Source organism: Urocampus carinirostris, chromosome 16, assembly GCF_059441175.1.
Source record: "Urocampus carinirostris isolate Australia breed hairy pipefish chromosome 16, RoL_Ucar_1.0, whole genome shotgun sequence".
Lineage (NCBI taxonomy): Eukaryota > Metazoa > Chordata > Actinopteri > Syngnathiformes > Syngnathidae > Urocampus > Urocampus carinirostris.
In genome coordinates, this window is record NC_142364.1 from 14,596,946 (window position 1) to 14,618,450 (window position 21,505).

The 21,505-nt window shown below is 41.1% G+C and overlaps 1 protein-coding gene across 1 annotated transcript in view; it reads right to left on the reverse strand.

The window, feature by feature from the left end:
- Positions 1-1,066: 1,066 nt before the first annotated feature.
- lhfpl2a (LHFPL tetraspan subfamily member 2a) overlaps positions 1,067-21,505 on the reverse strand; it is a 46,251-nt gene continuing 25,812 nt past the window's right edge. The window contains exons 2-3 of the mRNA XM_088319946.1: positions 8,622-10,690; positions 1,067-1,433 (exon numbers count right to left, since the gene is read on the reverse strand). Coding sequence (XP_088176072.1) covers positions 1,177-1,433; positions 8,622-9,051 — 687 coding nt within the window. The 5' untranslated portion in view covers positions 9,052-10,690 and the 3' untranslated portion in view covers positions 1,067-1,176. The remainder of the gene's footprint in view (positions 1,434-8,621; positions 10,691-21,505) is intronic.

Sequence of the window (21,505 nt, forward strand, 5' to 3'; positions counted from 1 at the left end):
GTTTCATGGTTATCATGTTTTTGCTCCTCCAGCTCACATCACTTTTGTACCTGTAGCAATTACAGTACCAAAAATACAGCCCTGTATCGCCAACATGCAGATTCTTGACAAAGCACCTGAGATTCTGAACTGAATGAAAACAGGAAAAGGCATTGTGGGAAGGAGTTCAGCCAATAGTATTTTAAATATGCTGTGACTCAGACCAATTACAGCATTTTATATGATGGCAACCAATGGCAGAGAGGCATCTAAGAAACTGTACTTGTCATAGGTGCCAACACCGCAAAAATTGCATTTTTCTATTCTTTTGGGAATGCAAAATATGTATAGTGGGAAAAATACCATAAAGAGGGGCGGAAAAACATCTCACTCCTGAAGGATTTTATACATTTGACTATTAAGGATTTTGTACGATCAAATACAAATTCCATTTAATGCAAAAGATATTCACTGGCGGGGATGTGGGGCAGGTCAGTGCAACCTAGTGGAGAATGATGTTTACAGGAATGGCGGGAACGGGACGTGAGGCTGATAAGATAGTCAGCACATCCGACGACGCAGAAAGGCCCTGATGACGGAGGACGGCAGGCATTGTTATGAGAAACGCTCTCTGCTGTTTTGAGTTTTCCAGACATCGCGGCGAGATGGTGGAGCTCACGTGGGGCTTCATCGGCACGCCCACAGGAGGAGCCGGCACACTATCTTGCGGAACGACGTGGGCCGAGAGGAGAAAGGAGAGGACTCGAAGAGAGGGTTTCCCAGAAACTCCGACGACACTAATTCGGCCATTTTCGGTGGAGTACACTTAGTTAAATTGTTAATGAAATGAAATCTGCCCCCGTGTGAAAATGTCGGCTTTTCTTGTTCATTTTTTCCATCAAGAAATGAGCGCGCATTGTTGGGTGAAAGTAGGTAGTCAAAAAAATTTGGAAAACGATACATTTGAATATTTAACTCCTCACTGTAAAGTGAAACCTCATATGGCAGGGCTGCATTTCAAAATAGGCACCTTCGAATGTTTTACGGGGTTTAGTTTTTGTTTAAAAAAAAAAAATGGCAGTCAATATTGTTCGTTCCACACAGAGTGGCCTTTTTATTGGAGTGGCTTAACCCCTTTGAATTAAAGAGACAGCGAGTGAGCGCGTATTTACACATATTTACAAGAGTCCAGGATACTCAGAGGAGGCAGATGAGGCTCTTGCCCTCCTCGATCTCCTCCTGAACCTTATCGCTGGAGGTGGCGATCTCGGCCTGAGCCGAGAATACGGCGCACAGGAAAGTGAGCGCCGTACCTCCGGCCGCCGTGTAGAAAGCCCAGCCCATGGAACACAAGCCGGCGCGGTACGGCGCCGACTCCATGCCGCAATACAGCCGGACCTTCTCCGAGCCCCAACCGGCCGGATACAGCATCAGGCCCAGGATCAGGAACAGACCTGGATCGGGAGACAGGAGGGGCGGGGCTTATCAATGCGGGCGGTCCGAAGGAAATCCAAAAATCAGCTAGCCTGCGGGGATGTGCACAAATCGACGAGGTGGTGCTACAGCACCTGCCCTTCGAGATCGAGAAATGGACTTTATTTTTCGCACTGTAAGGCACACTACCAAAATAGTCTTTTCATACATAAGGCGCGCTGGACTATAAGGCGCATGGAATTCAAACCAGATTCAGAGCTTGGGTTGCATGAAAACATATACAATCATTTATTTCATTGAACATTAATTAACATTACATTTCACCACGAAAATTAAAGGTACAGTGTGTAATATTTGACCGCTAGACGTCTCCGCATGCTGTTGCGCAACAGAAAACGAGTGCTAAAAGCACAAGAATACAAGCTACGGAGACTCAGAGTGACCAAATCACAAAATTATTTTGTTTCACTTTTTTGCTCACCCTTCCACAAAGAAAATGTTGATACTGATTTTTCCACATACAACACAAATATTCATATTTATAAATAATTTCCAATAATTAAGAAAAGCGTTAAAAGGCAGTATGATTGAGCGCCTCCTAGTGGTTAAAAAAAATGCTTTTTAATTAAGAAAAAAAAACAATTATTAATGATTTAAATAATAAGAAGAAATACATGAACTACCATGCATTTTTAAACATATCCTTCGGTTGACCAAGGGATTTTCTCTCTCTCTCTCTGTCTCTCTCTCAATTTTTTCTATTTCTATCCATTTTTTTCTGCCTTGCCTTTGCATGTTATTCTTTTTTCTCTCTTTCACATGCTTACTCTTTTTTGCTCTCTTTCTATGTCCTTTCTATTCTCTTATGCTTTTGATCTCTCTCACTTTCTTTCCATCTTTGCTTTACTCTTTTTCTCTCTTTCCTTTTCTCCCTCTATTTCCTGTTCTCCCTTACACTACCTCCATCTTTTTATTGCTCTCTCCTTCTCTCAAACTTTCATCTTTTCCTCTTTATTTCTCCTCTCTCTTTTCCTTTTTTTCCTTTCCATCTCTCTCGCTTATGCTCTTACCTTCTTTTTTCTCACTCTCTTTCACATGCTTATTCTTTTTAGCTCTCTTTCTCTCTTTGTGACTTTCTATTCTCTCATGCTTTGGATCTTTCTCCCTCGCATTTTTTCTCTAGTCATTTCCCTTTGTCTCTTTTGTTCTCTTGTTCTCTCATTTTTCCCTCTTTCTTTCTGTTGTGCTTTTTTAATTTTTTCACTCTTTCTCCTTTTTTCTGTCTCTCTTACCTTCTCTCCCTTTCTCTTACTCTGCCTCCCTTGATCTCTTTCTCCCTCTCTCTTTCTCTTAAACGTCTTGTCCAGCCCTTGCGGTAGCTATTTTCTAGCACGTGCTGTCCAGCTAAAACGAGTTTGACACCCCTGCCATACGGCGACATCTAGTTGCCAAATAATACACTCTGTCCCTTTAAGAAAATAGTTCTCACCAGGATTTTCAAGAAGGAAAAAGCAAATTTCTTCAAAATCGTGATGTCTTTTAGGCTTTAAGGCAGCTCACTCTCCACACTAATGTTATCATGATCCGGTTTCCCTGCCCAGAATATCGTTGGGGAATCAAACAGTATCAGAAAGCGGTACTTTTTCATAAAAACGTGCGCCATTGTGCTCGGTTTTTTTGTGCGGAAGGCGTGCTGCGAAGAGGAGGAAATGAAAAGTAGGTCAGAAATTCTTTCCACATGTTGCCGCTCCGCATCGGACGAGCTAACGCTAACAGGCGGAAGGGATGCCAGCTTTAAACGGCGCACGCGACTACTACATTTGGCCCGAATGTATACGCTTCCGTGAAAAAGTATTTGCAGATTTATCCCTCGCAACTATTTCACGTCATCGAAACGATTTGAGTATTAAAATATGACTTGACCACTAGATGTCGTTGCATTAAAGAAAAGCTCTTTTCTTTATTTTTCTCAGTTTTTTTAGATGAGGAAAATGATATGTTGCTTATTTTAGGTGGGGTTTTTTTTTCTCGTTTTAGAACTTTTTACTTTTCATTTTTAATGAAATTATACTTTAAAATGCATTTTTTTTCTATTCTATCATTTAATAAAAAAAAATTGTGTTTGCGGGGAAAATGTGAATAATAGGAAAATCTGTCTTTTCCACTGAATGAGTCAATCTTTCAGGGTTCGCGAACTCAATTTTCTCGGGCGGCCGGCGTAGTTCATAAATAAATTATAAGAATTGAGTATTAAAAATATTAATAAATAGGTTAGTAAAAAATAAATACGACAATAATCCAGCAAACAAGTAAGCACTGAATAAGATCTTAAAAAAGGATTATTTTACCAATACTTAATATGACTTTAAAATTTCATATTAGAGCACGGGCCTCAAGCTATCATCCTGAGGGCTGCAAATGCCTCTATACGCAAGTTTGAGACCCAAAAGTGTACCCAAATTATAAAACATGCAAAATGTAAGAAAATAGTACATAGTTTTTCCATAATATCGATCTATTTCTGAGATAATTCGTTTTGAAGCCTGTCCTGCCTCTGACTTCTTGAAATGAAATGAAATGATCTGCATTTATATAGCGCTTTTCAAGTCAATGACTTCCCAAAGCGCTTTACATTGTGCTTCACATTTCCCAATAGCGGCCGTGATCTGTGCAGCCATGTAAGGCGCTAACCTGCTTATTGGGGGTGATTGGGGGTTCAATGTCTTACCCAAGGACACTTCGACATGTAACACGGACAAGCCGGGATTCGAACTGGGATCCCTTAATCCTAAAACGATCGCTCTATCTCCTGAGCTACTGCCGCCCCAGCTGTGACGTCATGTGAAGAACACCAGCACCCTAGAAAGCCAGCATTTATATCGGTTTAACTAGTCGAAAAGGTTTTGAGTATTTTGAGCAAAATTTTGGTATTTTTTTGGGAAGAATGCATAATCATTGTGTCACAGGTAGATGCCTTAATGTCAGAACAACTTGTGAGCAGCCAAAATGAGGCTAATTTGCAAAGAAATACAGCCAGAGAGCTAACGAGGGCTAATGAACAGGATAGCCGGCTACTATTGAGGACTCACCGGAACGGATCGGCAGAAACATAAGGCTGGCGGACTGAAAACATGCAGTAAAACGCCGGGTTAAACAGGACCAAAAACAGATATGGCAACAAAAACGAACCAGCCGGGGAAAAAAAACAATGGACATGTCAGGCTAGCCGGCTGCTAAACATGGCAAACCTGGACCGATCAGTGGAAACACAGAAGGCTGGCGGACCAAAAACATCCAGTTAGATGCCAGGCTAACCAGCAACCAAAAAACCAAAAAAAAAGATACAGCAACAAACACAAACCAAGCTAGGAAAAAAGCAATGAACACGGCAGGATTGCCGACTACTAATGAGGACTAACCGAGAGTGATTGGCGGAAACACGTAAGGCTGGCGGAGCGAAAACATCCAGTAAGATGCCAGGCTAACCGGGAACCAGGAACCAAAAGAAGATACGGCAACAAGCACAAACCAAGCTAGGAAAAAAAGCAATGGACAGGGCAGGGTTGCCGACTACCAATGAGGACTAACCAAGACTGATCGGCAGAAACACGTAAGGCTGGCGGAGCAAAAACATGCAGTAAGACCCCAGGCTAACCGGGAACCAACAACGAAAAGCAGATGTGGCAACAAACACGAACCAAGCCCAAAATAAACCAGGGAAATGCCAGGCTAGTCGGCTAGTCAGCTGCTAACGAGGCTAACTGGAAGCCTTCCTGCAGCCTCAACGCTAACGGGGAACTAGGGCAATATTACACAAACCGCGAAAAACACAAAGGAAAGGCCATAATTGCCTACCGCATGTCCTGAATTATATTGGAGGTTTTTCTTCTTCAACTCAAGTAATAGAAATGATGAGCTTGTTAGCAAGCTGGGGGAGTTTGGAATGGCCAAAATTGGCGCAGAGAAACCTCAAATACCAGGCAGGACTTGCGGCCCTCAAGGACCGAAGTGCCCAGATCTGGCTACCTAAAAGGTGCCTAAGGAAGAGGAGGCCTTAACCAGGGCAGGTTTACTTATACCGCACGCAGCTTTTGGACATCGAAGAACGCAATTTGGACAAAAATGTCACAAGTTCCCTAGCGACAAGCTGAGCAAAATCCCAATTTTTCCAAGTCATGTTTATTTCTATTTGTATAGCCCTTTACCACAAGAAGTCTCAAAGGGCAAATACAGGGAGTGCAGAATTATTAGGCAAATGAGTATTTTGACCACATCATCCTCTTTATGCATGTTGTCTTACTCCAAGCTGTATAGGCTCGAAAGCCTACTACCAATTAAGCATATCAGGTGATGTGCATCTCTGTAATGAGAAGGGGTGTGGTCTAATGACATCAACACCCTATATCAGGTGTGCATAATTATTAGGCAACTTCCTTTCCTTTGGCAAAATGGGTCAGAAGAGGGACTTGACAGGCTCTGAAAAGTCAAAAATAGTGAGATATCTTGCAGAGGGATGCAGCACTCTTAAAATTGCCAAGCTTCTGAAGCGTGATCATCGAACAATCAAGCGTTACATTCAAAATAGTCAACAGGGTCGCAAGAAGCGTGTAGAAAAACCAAGGCGCAAAATAACTGCCCGTGAACTGAGAAAAGTCAAGCGTACAGCTGCCAAGATGCCACTTGCCACCAGTTTTGCCATATTTCAGAGCTGCAACATCACTGGAGTGCCCAAAAGCACAAGGTGTGCAATACTCAGAGACATGGCCAAGGTAAGAAAGGCTGAAAAACGACCACCACTGAACAAGACACACAAGCTGAAACGTCAAGACTGGGCCAAGAAAAATCTCAAGACGGATTTTTCTAAGGTTTTATGGACTGATGAAATGAGAGTGAGTCTTGATGGGCCAGATGGATGGGCCCGTGGCTGGATCGGTAAAGGGCAGAGAGCTCCAGTCCGCCTCAGACGCCAGCAAGGTGGAGGTGGGGTACTGGTATGGGCTGGTATCATCAAAGATGAGCTTGTGGGGCCTTTTCGGGTTGAGGATGGACGCAAGCTCAACTCCCAGTCCTACTGCCAGTTTCTGGAAGACACCTTCTTCAAGCAGTGGTACAGGAAGAAGTCCGCATCCTTCAAGAAAAACATGATTTTCATGCAGGACAACGCTCCATCACACGCATCCAAGTACTCCACAGCGTGGCTGGCAAGAAAGGGTCTAAAAGAAGAAAAACTAATGACATGGCCTCCTTGTTCACCTGATCTGAACCCCATAGAGAACCTGTGGTCCCTCATCAAATGTGAGATTTACAAGGAGGGAAAACAGTACACCTCTCTGAACAGTGTCTGGGAGGCTGTGGTTGCTGCTGCACGCAATGTTGATCGTGAACAGATCAAAGCACTGACAGAATCCATGGATGGCAGGCTTTTGAGTGTCCTTGCAAAGAAAGGTGGCTATATTGGTCACTGATTTGTTTTTGTTTTGTTTTTGAATGTCAGAAATGTATATTTGTGAATGTTGAGCTGTTATATTGGTTTCCCTGATGAAAATAAATAATTGAAATGGGTATACATTTGTTTTTTGTTAAGTTGCCTAATAATTATGCACAGTAATAGTCACCTGCACACACAGATATCCTCCTAAAATAGCTAAAACTAAAAAAGCCCCACTCCAACTTCCAAAATATTCAGCTTTGATATTAATGAGACTTTTGGGTTCATTAAGAACATGGTTGTTGTTCAATAATAAAATTAATCCTCAAAAATACAACTTGCCTAATAATTCTGCACTCCCTGTAGAAGAGTTAATCAATTATTCATTAATAATAATGTAATAAAATATTTAAATCATCTAAATGGTAGGGTGCAGATCAGTTTACTCCTTTCAAGAGATTGTTTTTATTTTTTTACTTGAAGAAAAAATGTTTAAGAAATCTTGCATCTGGCAGACAATTTTGTTCATTTTTTTTTATCTAAAGATGCTGTCCGGACTTTAAAAATGTTTTACTTGCTTACTCCATCTTGTGGCTTAAATCATCATTGCAGCCTCTGTCAAGATGCTTGCGTGGCACGTGCAAGTACATGCCTTTCTTAGACACGCTCGAATAAAGTCTTTTTTCATCTTTTTGGGGTATGGGTTGGCCTTTAAATTGTATATGTTACCTCCCGTCTCGATTACTGTAATGCACGACTCTCCGGTCTCCCGGAGTCCAAAATCAAGAGCCTTCAGTTGGTACAAAATGCTGCAGCGAGGCTTTGACCTAAGAAAGTTTGATCACATTACCCCGATTTTAGCTAACATGCATTGGCTCCCTGTTAGCTTAAGATGTGATTTTAAGATTCTGTTGGTAGTATACAAAATCATGCACGGACTTTCAGATTTAATTTCGCCCTATGTTCCGGTCCGGAGCCTTCGCTCTGAAAATGCTTGTCTACTCGTGATCCCAAGAGCCAAGAAGAGATCCGCAGGTTCTAAAAACACGCTTCTATTTTATAGCATATGAATAACCTATACTTTATGTTGACAATATCTGTGTATTATTTGTTATTGCAACATCCATTGCAGCCTGGTCATCCTGGAAGGAGGACTATCTCATGTGCGGTCCCTCCTCAAGGTCTCTTCATTTTCATCATATTGAGGTTTTTGAGTTTTTCCTTGCCCTCATGTAGGTTTTAGATCAGGGGATGGTGTCATAATAATAATCTCTGGTCTGTGCAGCCCTTTGAGACTCTTTGTGATTAAGGGCGTCACAAATAAACATGATTTCACTTGACTATTTGAAACAGTCCTTTTCTTACTCTCGCCATTTTCATGATTCACTAACAGAAAATTGTAGGCATGAGCATGAAATCCCTCTCCACCGCACAACATCCTTTCCTGCTTCCTAACGTGTTACGAGTCCCAAACAGAACAACAGAAATGAGCATTATTGCTGTTCACTACCATAGCCATCTGGAGTAAGATCTTCCATTGTTAAGAGTCAAGATTTCATCTGATGACGTCACAGCTCTAAAGGATATGAGCATAATTGGTCAACTTTGAGACTAAATGTCTCAAGCAGTCCAGCGGCTTGTGGAATAATCTATAAAATCTGCATGATTTTGGGGAGGAACACTACACTTTCTGTGCCAAATTTGAAATAAATGGTCTTTTATAATCCCTCAAATGGAAGTTAAATCCAAATAAAACCAGTCAAAATATTGTTGGACTCACCTGCGATGCCCTGCAGCAGGCCGCAAACGTTGAAGATGCTTTTCTTCATGATGCTCTGGAAGCACATGGTGAAGACGGAGATGAAGGCCACGGCGCACAGGAGCAGGATGCCGGCGGCCAGGAAGATGGAGGTGGCCTGCCAGAAACCGCTAGCGATCTCTCCGAAGTGGACGGCGTAGGGTCCGCACAGGACGCCGCCGTGATGCAGGTGCGGCAGTTTGACGCAACGGCCGTAGATGCCCAAGGTGGGACGGTAGGCCTCGCCGGCCGAGGAGGAAGGCGAAGAGGGCCCGTGGTGGTGGTGCTCGGGGGTTCGGGGGAAGCCCACCAACCAGTCGCTGCTCATGAAGGCGATCAGTTCGCCGAAGGCCGCCACGATGCTCAGGAGAGTCCACAGCATGGAGCGGCACGTCACAATCACGTGGCACATGGTCGAAGACTTGAGGTTTCGGTTCCGCCTTTGGTATGCTAGTCCTTTGATATCACAGTCCTCCGTTTCAGATCTTCAATAAGTTCTTGAGTTCTCCGATTCTTCCTTTAATATTTGCTTCGGATCTTAAGTACTCAACTTCTTCTTTCAGTCCTTTTTCGAGATCCTTGTTTCAGATCTTTCCTTTGTTTCAGATCTCAGTAAGTTCTTCAGTACTACAGTCCTTCTAGAACTTATTTCAGATCCTCGTTACGTACTTCAGACCTTGATCTTCTTCAGTACTTCCAAGTCACTTCTGCAACTGTTAGAGAAGTCCTTTTAGTGCCTTCCTTGAGCAGCCCTTTGTTTTTTGTTCTGTTTCTACGGATGAATCAGGCCTTCCTTTAGTCCTTGATTCTGTCCTCCTTCAGGTCTTGTTATTCAGTCCTCGTTAAGTCTTTCCAGACCTTGATTTGACTTTGTTTTAACCGCCCTTTCAGTCTGTTTCTTCTGGCCTGGTTTTACTCCTGCTTTAGTCTTTGGTAAAGTCTGTGTGATCTCCTTTTAGAATTTGTGTTAATTCCTTTTGTATTGTTTTTTTTCTATAGTTTTAATTTAAGATCTAGTGGCTTGTGAAACCCTTGTTCCAGGTTTTCTTCAGTTCTTCTTACAGTACTAGAAGTTCTTGTTTCATTCCGTTTTTAGGTTAAAATAACCACCTTTCAGTCTCTGTTTCTTCAGGCCTTGTTTTAATCCTTCTTTATGTCCTTGTGAACTCCTTTTAGTATTATTAGTAACTCCTTTTTTATTGTTTGATTTAAAATCTAGTGGCTTGTTAAATCCTTGTTTTCCCTTCAATTCTTCTTTCAGTCCTATAAGATCTTGTTTGATTCCTTCATTAAGTCCTTGTTTGAACCCCTCTCCCAGTCTCTTTATTAATTCAGGCCTTGTTTTAGTCCTGTAGGTCCCAAAGGTAGTTCTTATTCGAGTCTGTGTGAACTCCTTTTAGCGACTGTATTTGTTGCTTAAGATCGAGTAGCCTGTTAAATCCTTGTTCGGGTTTTTCAGTTGTTCTTAGAGGCCTACAAGTACCTACAAATTTATTCCTTCTTTAAATCTGTATTGCTCTGCAGGATTGTAGTCCTTTTTTATGTCCCTCTTTTATTCCTTAGTCAAGTCTTAGTGAACTCCTTTCAATTTGTCATTGCTTTAGTTCTAATTTGGGTTTTTTAATAGACAGCTAGATCCTTTTTTTCGGTTCTTCCTCCAACCCTTTGAGTCCTCGTTTCAGTCCAGCTGCGAGTTCTTGTTTTAGTCCTTCTTTGCTTTCTTCAAACCCTTTCACTCCTTCTTCCAGTCCGACATTCACGCCGATTCCGGGTTTTTAATTCCTTGTTTGGTTCATTGTCTTGGTCCTTTTAGTCTTGTCAATCAGTCCTTTATATCTAAAATCGTGTGCTGGGAAAAAAAATCCTTTCAGCTCCTTAGTCAGTTTTTCTGGTCTTTCTCAGTCCAGCTTTTCCTTAGTCCAAATTTAACCATCAACTGCTCTGTTTTGTCTTATCGTCTGACCGCCGTTTGACTCGTTGTCCTCCTCCTGGCAACGGTTCCCGGCTCACATCATTCGAAGGCGGAGTCAGCTGGTCCGCGTGGGACGCACCTGCCAGATAGGGAAATAAAAATAAAGATGAATCACATTTTTATTGCACGGAAACTGACCTACTTGATTACTTTGTAGCATGGGTACTATTTAGACAGGAAAGCCTGGAAAAAAACAGGCTTTTATCGTCTGCGTGAAAGGGGCGTTAGGGTTACGACTTAACTCCGGCTTCCAGCTGGCCCTCAGATGCCGTAAAACTGCCACAGAAAGGCAAACAAACAAACACTCGCCGTGGCAACAGGATAACGGAGTGGCAGCGTTTCCTGTTAGTGACAGTGCGAAAGTATTTATATGTAAAGATAATGAGATCCACGATAAGAAAGCCAGTCAGCGTTTCTCCTGTCGCCCTTTACTTTCTAAGTGCCGGGAAAAAATGATACAGACAAAAGCATCAACAAGCTAGTTTTAAATCAAACATTTCATTATTAGAGTTTCGACTAAATTTTTCCATCCATCCATTTTCTGCACTGCCTATCCTCAGTAGGGTTGCGGGGGTGCTGGAGCCCATCACAGCTATCTTTGGGCAGTGGGCAGGGGACACCCAAAACTGGTTGTCAGCCAGTCACAGGGCACACGGAGACAGACAACTCACTCGCTCATTCACACCTAGGGACAATTTGGACCGACCATGTTTTTGGAATGTGGGAGGAAACCGGAGTGCCCGGGGGAAACCCACGCAAGCACGGGGAGAACATGCAAACTCCACACAGGAAGGTTTGATCCCATGACCTCAGAACTGTGCCGCACACGCGCTAACCACTGCGCTGCCGAGCTGCGGTTAAATTCATATGAGGTTGAAAATTGTTTCTTTAAACCAGGGGTGTCAAACTAATTTTAGCTGGGAGGGTACATGCTAGAAAAACAAATCTCACATGGGCTGGACTAGTAGGTTTAAGATAAAGCGAGAGAGAAACAGAGAAGGAAAGACATGAATGAGAGAGAGAGAGAAAGAAAAATAGCACGAGAGAGAGAGAGATAGCACGAGAGAGAAACAGAGAGAGAGATAGTATGAGATATATATATATATATATATATATATATATATATAGCACAAGAGAAAGAGAGACAGAGAGAGAGATGGAGCACGATAGAGAGCGAGAGAGAGAGATATAGCACGAAAGAGAGAGAGAGAGATAGTAAGAAAGAGAGAGATAGATAGCACGAGAGCGAGAGAGAGAGGACGAGAGAGAGGTGGCACAAGAGATACAGCACGAGAGAGAGAAAAAGACAGAGAAAGAGACAGAGCACAAGAGAGAGAGATAGCATGAGAGAGAGATATTTAGTAGGAGAGAGAGAGAGAGAGAGATAGCACGGAAGAGATATAGCATAAGAAAGAGAGAGAGAGAAAGAGAGAGAGATAGCGTGAAAGAGATATAGCACAAGAGAGAGAGAGAGAGAGAGGAACAGAGAGATAGCATGAGAGAGAGATATTTATAGCACAAGAGAGAGGGAAAGGAGAGAGAGAGCGAGAGACATAGAGCATGACAGAGAGAACAAGAAGGAGATATAGTACAAAATAGAGAGAGATAAAGAACGAGAGAGAGAGAGAGAGAGATAGATAGCACGAAAAAGATATAGCACGACAGAGAGAGATAGAGAGACACAGAGAGAGAGACATAATAGGAGAGGGAGAGAGAGAGATATACAGCACGTGAAAGAGAGAGAGAGAAGGTAAGAGACAGAATAGGGAAGAAAGAGTTAAGTAAACAAATTGCACAAAAGAGAGATATAGCACAAGAGAGAGAAAAGGAGGTGACCGTGTGGGGTACGAACCGGAACGACGGCTGCACTGCCGCCACAAAGGGTTCAGGCACTAGCTGGCCAACCCACTTATTCCCTGGTACACCCTGAATCCAGTTATACTTCAAATCACTCAAGAGACTTACTCTACGTAAAGTAATGCTGCCATTTTGAAAACACGGAGATCTGGATTTTCTGACATTTATCGATCAGAGATCGATAAAGACAAAACGAAAAATAAATTTATGACAAAGTCTATACTTTTTTTAGTTAACTTATTATACAGTTCTTACCAATATCACACAGATAAGACAAAAAAGAATTAAGACATCTGAGAGTTAGATTTAACACTTGTAGACAAAATACAAGACCTTTTCAAGGCCTTAATTTATATTTATCAAATTTAAGACATTTTCAAGATTTAAGACCTTGGGAAACCCTCGTAAACTGTCATAGAAAAATGAGCATTCAAGTTCCCATTTTTTATGTTCTTGAAATCCTGCTCAGGACCACCATTGAATTTTCCCTAACTGTTGTCATGTAAACGTAACCCCAAGTCTACAAAGGAAAAGACTTGTTCTGCTTTGGCACACATTTGGATCTTTCCTCATTTTTACGAGCTAATTGTCTTATAAACACACGTTAACAGTTCTTTGGAAAAAGAAACAAACGGTCTTTTCAGGTCTTTGGTGCTTATTTCTTTACTTAGTCGCTGTCGTATAAACAAAGGCTAACTCAATAGGATGGGAATTGTTTTAGTGGACCACCGTTTACGGAACATTTTCAGCATTTTAACTACCTTTCAACCCGTAATCCCGCCTGTTTTTAAGGTCTACCTCCTGAAACACAGCTGCAGCTCTGTAGAAGTCTGCTAGTGATCCTGTTCAGCTGTGTCGGAGGAAGGTTACATGAAAGACAGGCAAGACGATGGCCACCAATGTTCCCTCTAAATTGCGCACTACCCAGAGCTTTGCCGCGCACAAGAAAATCTAGCCAGCTCACAAAAATCAGGGCTCGAAATTGCTAATCGAGAAGCGAATTAAGTCAAAATTACAGTGCATGAAGGTAAAAATACACGGGTTCCCCTGACGCTGTGTTCTAAATGCGGTACTTTGAAGTCAAGGTCAAAGTAAAACGAAATTGAGTAAAGTCGGTAGAGTTTTTTGAGAACCAGCTTCTTTGGCGCGGCTCACTAAAAGGAACCGGCTCTTTCGGGTCCTAAACGGCTCTTCAGGTTGTTTTTGCTTCTTTCGTCCCTATATGACCAAATATTATGTAAGATTATGCACAAAATGACTTAAAGGAAGGGGGAATAGAACAAAAATAGAAAAAAATACCAAAATGAAAAAGTAGTGAAAAGCTGAGAAAAAAAGAAACAAAAGGAAGAGAAAAAAGAAGGAAAAATTCAGAAAAAAGCCAGAAAAAAGGGAAAAAAACAAAGGAAAAAAAGTAAATAGAGAACAAAAAGAAAAAGTAACAGATAGGAAAAAATAAACACAATTAGATTTTTTTAAAGGACTTTAATTTTTTTTTTTAAAAAACAGAAAAATGAAGAAAAAGTTTGTGTTGCATTCAAATAGTTTCCAATTATACCAAGTCAATCGTGTTGCCAACATTGTACTTCCATTAAAAATGTGATTAAATACAGTTCCGTATCGTGCAACCGACGAAATAAGCCCCCAAAAATGTTAGTAGTATGCGACAAAAGATACCAGGAAAAAAAAGAAATGGAAATCTTGTGAAAGAATTGTTGCAAAAACAAATAACGTTTGTAGGCCGTACAACCTTTGCAATAATACATGAGTCAATTCATTCAATGGTGAAATTTTTTTTGCATTGCCGGAAACTCGGCAAAATGTAACGTGATATCAAGTTTTGGACATATCTGATAATGACTTAGTTGCCACACTTGGGATTGCTGTTGCTCACTGTTGTTTCAAGCGTTGCTCACCGACTTTGTGTGAACGCTCAGACCCGTGCAAAATTACAGGGAACATTGATGGCCACCAATGCTTAGCAGATGAGCAATCGCAGCCAAGGGGTACAAAGGTGAAGCGTCCCGCCGCGACCTGGCATCCATTCCTGCAGCTGCTCACAATTACCGGGGCGGAATCACAAGTTTCGTGAACGTTTTCCTGACAGTGAGGAATTAGGCCGGCCAAAAATGTTTGACCCTCGAGAGAGTCAAACAAAAGCCTCATCAAAGGCGGCCCTGGGACCATGCCAACTCTCAAAGGCGTCTGGTCGATTGCGGCCAGCACTGGCGCGATTGAACATCGGGGTCGTCGCTGGCTGAAAAGCAGAGGCGGGACTTGAAGGAGGACTGAGAACATCAAAGACACATCAAAGGCGATTTGTAGAAACCATGGGGCAGGGGTCACTAATGTAGTGGCTGAAAGCACCAGATAACACCTAGGAACACCCAAGTAGCCTGCAGACTGCTCACCAGGGATGGGTCATTGAAACGTTTTGAAAATTGTATTCTTAACTGTTACGAGAACTAATTGACATGATCAGTGTCTTTATCAATTCTTCCAAAATCATTTTTAAAATTAGCCTATAATTTACACGTGTACATCACTCAGTTCTCTTATGGAAGGCAGAAGTTTTAGAGGTTGACTGAGCCTATTTGGACCCTACTTCTAATACTTAGAACCTTGTAGTGTTTCTCATACCATAAGAAGATCCTGGCGGGCTGCCAGGGTTTAAATCGTCCCGCCAGAGTCTCATAAACTTGTATTATTAAAGTGTGCACTCGGGTGTTTGTCCCACCCCGCCTGCATTGTGATTAGACGGCCGGGTAGAATGTGACATATGACGAGAATCGAGTTTTCCCCAAGTTGCGCACCCCTGCTCTCTCTCACCCAGCGCCTTCAGCAACTCTCTAAGTTTATGCCTGGGTTGTGACTGACAGGCACACTTTTGTCAACCCTATCTACATGACCTGCTCCTGCATTCTGCCTGGCAGGCAGAAAAGAGGGCTAAATGTATGTTCCTACCCCTACTAGAAGCAAAACTGAGGTGTGGACGTTTTTTTCCAACAACAGAAAAGGACATGGTCAGGTGTCATTTGTGTGGTCACGTGGTATGCTACTGCTGCAAATATACATATACACATGAAAAAGCTGCGGTTCCTGAACAAAAACCTGTACATCTTTTGTCACTATGGCAAGAGAGCCAATGAAAGAAAGTTGACACTTTATTTGCACTACTGACTTTATTTATCTTTATAGAGCACATTATTTTATGAAATGTTTATTTTTCAGTACAAAACAATAAAGGTTACTTATACAAGCCTTAGACATACAAAATATAGCACTGAAGCATTTTACGAACAAATTCAACTTACGAACGATCCTCCGGGACCTATCTCGTTCGTAAGTGGGGCCAGGGTTGGGTAGGGTTACTTTAACTGGATTACTTTCAATTACTTTTGGATTACTCCAATACCAAATATGCTAATAAAAGACAAAATAAACCAAATATGAATAAAATGACTAAATTTTGTGCAGGCTTGGGGAGTAACAGAATACATGGAACGGCAAAAATGATGTTGGCAAGCTGTTTGGATTTATTTTCATTTTGTTTCTGTCGCATTTTATGTTAGTTTTGCCAGAGATCAAAGAGATCAAAGCCAGGAGAGAAAGCTTACCACGTGTTGTGAGTCATAATTGTATTCATATTTAGTTTCTTTTGTTTTTTTTTAGCATATTTGGTATTGGAGTAATCCAAAAGTAATTGAAAGTAATCAAGTTAAAGTAACCCTACCCAACCCTGAGTGGGGCAGCGTCTGTAAACACTGTCCCTTTCAAAACATAGGTGACTTCTAGTTTAGAGTACTTTGATGCTAAGATTCCACAAAGGTGTGTTGCGCAACCATGGAAGTGCGTCAAATTGCAAAAAAAATCCGAAATCAAATAAATAAGTTTAAACACATAACACCCACTTGAAGTAGATGACGCACTCTGTAATCAATTGAGGCCTGGCATCAATTTAAAAGAAATTTGAGAAAAGGCCAAACGTCTTTTATGTTCGCAAAGGCCAAACTTTCCACAAACTTGCTGTATCAGATCTTTGTGTCGATTCCAAGCATCCACAATGGAGCCGTTTGTGCTAGCTTATCAGCAGTCACGTGAGCCCCGGGCAGCCGTTACGCTATCGGGCCGACCTCGGGTCAGATGTTTAATGGAGAGCCTCAGGGTCGCAGTTTTATTTTTTGTTTTTTCTCCCCCCCCCTGCTCTTATCTCTTCTTTGCATGCAAAACAAGGCAGGAACTCTAGTGTTTCCTTTTAGACTTCACAACATGACCTACATGAGGAAGAGTGTGTGGAAAAGCCCACACAGTGAGGAGATGGTTGATTGAAATGACAGGAAAACACTAAATAATCCGAGCGAATTTTTCATTTTTACGTTTTCTTGTAGTGTAAACAAAACCTGGGGTCTATTGGAATGCTGCTCGTGCGCAGTAGTCTTGTGGCTGCTTTGCTTGGATCAGCAGCGAAGAGAGAAGCACAAGAGAAAAAAAGGGTCAAAAAATGAGTTGCACCCTATATAGCTTTATTTCTATCTTTCTTTCTTTCTTTTGCCTCTTTCTCCCTCTCGTTCTTCATTTCCGTTTTCAATTTCTCTCATGTCTCTATGTCTCTCTACACTATTCTCTTTTTTGTCCTGTTTTTCTTTTACTCTCTCTTGACATCTACCTTTTCTATCTCCTTTGCCCCCTTTCCTTTCACTCTCTTATTTCTCACTCTTCTTTTTCTTTTTCTATTTCTGTTTTTCTTTCTCTTTCTTCAACTCTTGCAGCTCTCCTATTCTTTTATCTACCTTGTGTTATCTTTCTTTCTGTCTTACTCCCTCTCTTCCATTCTCTCTTGTGCTTTATTTATCTGTATTTCTCCCTACTTTTCTCTTGTTTTTCTTTGTTGATCTATTTTTCTTTTTTCTCTCTCGTTAGCTTTCTTCCTCTCTCTATCTTACTTAGATCTCCTCTTTTTTTCTGTAGCTCGCTCTCCTTTTCTCTTAGTTTCTAGCTTTTTCTTCCCGTTTTTCTCTCTCGTGTTATCTTTCTTTCTCTCAGTCTTATTCTGTACTTTTCTTTTTCTCTTCCTTTTTTCTCCCTCTATTCCTTTCTCTCTTTATTTCTTTTGCTTTATTTCTCTCTATTTTTCTTTATTTTTCTCTTGTTTTTTCTTTCTTGATCTATTTTTTATCCCTCTTGTTAGCTTTATTTCCCTCGTTTTCTATATCTTATTTCTAGTTCTCTCTTTCTTACGCTTTCTCTCTTTTATCGCTCTTGCTCCCACTCTTTCTCCCTTTCACTCCCTTTTTCTCTTTCTTGCTCTCTTTTGCTCTGTCTAAATAAGACAGGGACTCTAGTTTTTCCCATTAGACTTCACAACATGACCTACATGAGGAAGAAAGGGTGGAAAAGACCACACAGTGAGGATATGGTTGACTGAAATGACAGGAAAACACTAAAATCGAAGCAAAATGTTCATTTTTACCACTTTGTCATTGTGTGAACAGATTCTGAGGCCTACTTAGAATACTACTTATGCGATGAAGTTTTGTTCCAGCTTTGCTTGGATGAACTTTTAAAGAATTCTTGTCACACAACTTTTCAATACCGCTATTTGTTGAAGAAAATTTGTTAGAATCAAACAAAGTTGCATGATGTATTCGTGTGTCTTTATATTTTCTTTTGGACTGATCAATCCTAATCATTATCAATTGACTGCAAAATTGATCATTCAAAGCTCAAATACAATTCGTTTAAGAGTATTGTTTTATTTAGGATAGTTGCTGGTGAGAAAAAGAGGCTATTTTGAACTTATTTCTGTGGGAAACCATGGGCACCACCTGCTGCCCGAATCGGTAACCACCAATAAGATTCTAAACCAAATAAACATAATTTAAAAGCAATTTTCTCTACACCAGCATTGAATGATGGGTTTATGAAAAATGCATTATTCTGTATTAAAACGATAGAATATTATTTGAAGGACTAAGTGGTCAAACAAAAATAGTTTATGCTTCAAAATTAAAGAAAAAATATTTTAAAATTCGGAATTGTTGTTAGGTGCAATGCTTTGGACAAGTGAATTAAATAAAATAATATAGTTATAGGTATAGTTAGCATAGTATAGTTTTAAAAGAAATGATAAAACTTCATAAAAAGATTAGTTTGTTTAAACTTTTGGGGATTATGTCAAGGAAAACTGGTCCAATATTAATTCATCTCCAAACCATTTAGGCTAATGCTAACTTATAAAGTGAAAACCCACACTGGGGCTAACGGGAATTAGCATAAAAGTCTGAAACACTTAAAATTAACAAATACAAATTTTAAAAAAGAAAATTGTCAAGTATACTGCAAAAAAGTCAAAAAAAATGTGCATGATTATGAAAATAACCCACAAAATTTTAGGGCTTTCTTGCCAGCAGAATTGTTGGATAGTATTGTATAAATGACAAAAAATGGCGTCCTGGTGGTTTGGATACAGAAGTCCTGCTCCCGAAAGGTGAAGCCAGCAACAATGAACAATGGTTTAGTAGGTCGCGTGTAGATTTGTCACATATGAAGGAAATATTGCTGCTGTAATCAGAGCAGGACAGCAAAGTCAGCTTTTCCACGAGCAGTCAGGCCAATCTTTCCTAACACTTCAGCACATCTGCAGCCATGTTTTGATCGGCACTGGATTACATCAGCTCCGCCGCACCACGTGTCCAGAAGAAAATCACCCAGTTCGGTAGCGAAAAAAACAAACACGAGTCCGCCCGTCTAGGAGGAGGCTCGTGGTCCAGTTTTTCAGGGCGGGCGGTCCTGAAGTGTCCCGCCTTAAGCTTTTCTCCTGTTCCTCTGATTGGGTAACCTGCCTGGGGTAGGGAGGGAGGCGGTAGGTCAGTCTTTGAAAGAGTCCACATGGTGGCCACACTTGTGCGGCGAATCTGGGTTAAAATAACAAGCAGGGCTGGATCTCCCCTCTTTTGTCTCTCCGGGCTTTCTGTCAGCGCTCTTGGCCCTCGTCCAAGAGCTACATCCCGTCATGTGGCCCCGCAAGGACTGTTCGCAATCAAAGCCGATGAGCTCACCCGCTTGGTCAACCTCCTCCGGGTTTGCTCAGATAAGAGCGCTCGCCGATGTCAAGAAGCCTGTCCGGACGTGCGGCAGATTCACTGCCCTGCCGCCGGACTGACCTTTATGTTCACCTGCAAATGTGTTCCACATGCAGAAAAACAAAGTGGCGGCCAAGCATGAAAGGCCAGAGGGATAAGGCCTCTCAATAGGACCGGATCCAGACCGAGTGCTGACTACTAAGCACCTGTGTTTGTGGCAGCCTCATGTACATTCACCAAAATGACAGAAAACAGCGTCAAGCGGTGTAGGGATTGGGGTTTTATGGTTTGATTCAAGTCAGGCTTCAGTCGCCAACTGAAGGACTTGCACAGATAAATCTTATGGAAGATTTGACTGACCCCAAATTCATAAAAGATGAATCTACTTTAACTTGGACTTGGGAAAAGTATGACAAATTCCAGAAAACCGAAACATACCGAAACCAAAGCACCTATTCCAATAGAAGAACAATTACTGTATTTTCCTCATTATAAGACGCACCCCCCCAAAAAGTACTCATTTGTATTATAAATGCATAAGCTGCACATGAAACTGAGACTACTGTAAGAGCGAAAAAACTGTATGGAATGGGGATCAAACTCAAGTTGTGGTGGTTGGACCGCCAACAGTTGAAGATATACCATTAGAGCTGACCCCATTATCACACTATTTTTACTCATGGTGCTAAGCAACACTGATTTGCACAGAGCCTTCTGAAAGGTTAAAACAACATCTCCACTTCTTCACCCCTCGGTTGAATATGTATGTGTACGTAAAAGAGCTTGTATAGTATTTTGGCGAAAGACTTTATTAACATTGTTTGTGAAGAAGTAGACTAACCTTTCAGAATGCACTATGCAAATGTATGTTCTTGGCACAGTGATAATGAAATAGAGTCGAATGCCTTGCCACATGTCATTTGTACCAGTGGTGGTCTTGTAGTAGAGTGTTGGCACTCTCACTACTCTGGTTCGAGTCCCGTTGCATACAAAGTTTTTAAACTTGGGTCGATCAATCATTGCATAATTATTTCTCAAATGTGGTAATATACCGTAAAAACGTATATGGTAACGCATTTTTGGCAATGATTGTATTTTTTAGGTGTTCCTTATGGTCCAGAAAATATGGTACTACATTCCATATAGGACTATAAACATCAATAAATATTCCTAATTATAAACAGTGAACCCTCATTTATTGTGGTGGTTACGTTTCAGAAATAACGCGTTTTTGGCAAAATCAGTGAAGTGGAAATGTTTATTTTTTTACAATTATACAAGGCAATACCTTTTGTCCGTGCAGAATGTTTTGTTTCATGTTTGAGAAACTTGAAATTGCAAGAGAATTTGCACGCACGTGAAGTTAATTTAGCAAGCTGTTGTGTGTATACATATTGAACCAAAACAAATAGACGCACAGGGAGAGGAAGCAGAGAGTGGTTAGCCAATCAGAATGCAAAACACAATGCAGATCAGTGAAGAAGCAAAACTGTGAAAAGTTACCTACGTTTTAACGAGAGTTCACTGTTGTGTCCCAGGCTCATTGCTATGCATTAAAATGTGAAACTAAATATTGTAGTTCATTACCGTTTTTTAGTGTTCTTGAGCAAGGCACTAACTGTTATTTGATCTATCATCATTCTTCATGGTCGTGGCCGCCAACTTATTTATAAATAATCAACAGTTAAGCTATGTAGTCAAGTACTTAAACATGAACTGGGCTTCAAATCTCTAATACATTGACTGCTCTTTATTCAACTCTTACCCCAGAAGACAGCCAAATATACGGGTTAAAATTGCATAGGACTAGGAAATTAATTCAGTGAAATTCTTGTGCTATACTACAATGAAGCTTACTGTAGCTTTTCATTTATGTGTTTCAACAGTCTTATCTCTCAGAGGATTTGAAGCACATTTTTAGCTTTACCATCAAACGCATATGTCTTTGATGCAGGGTC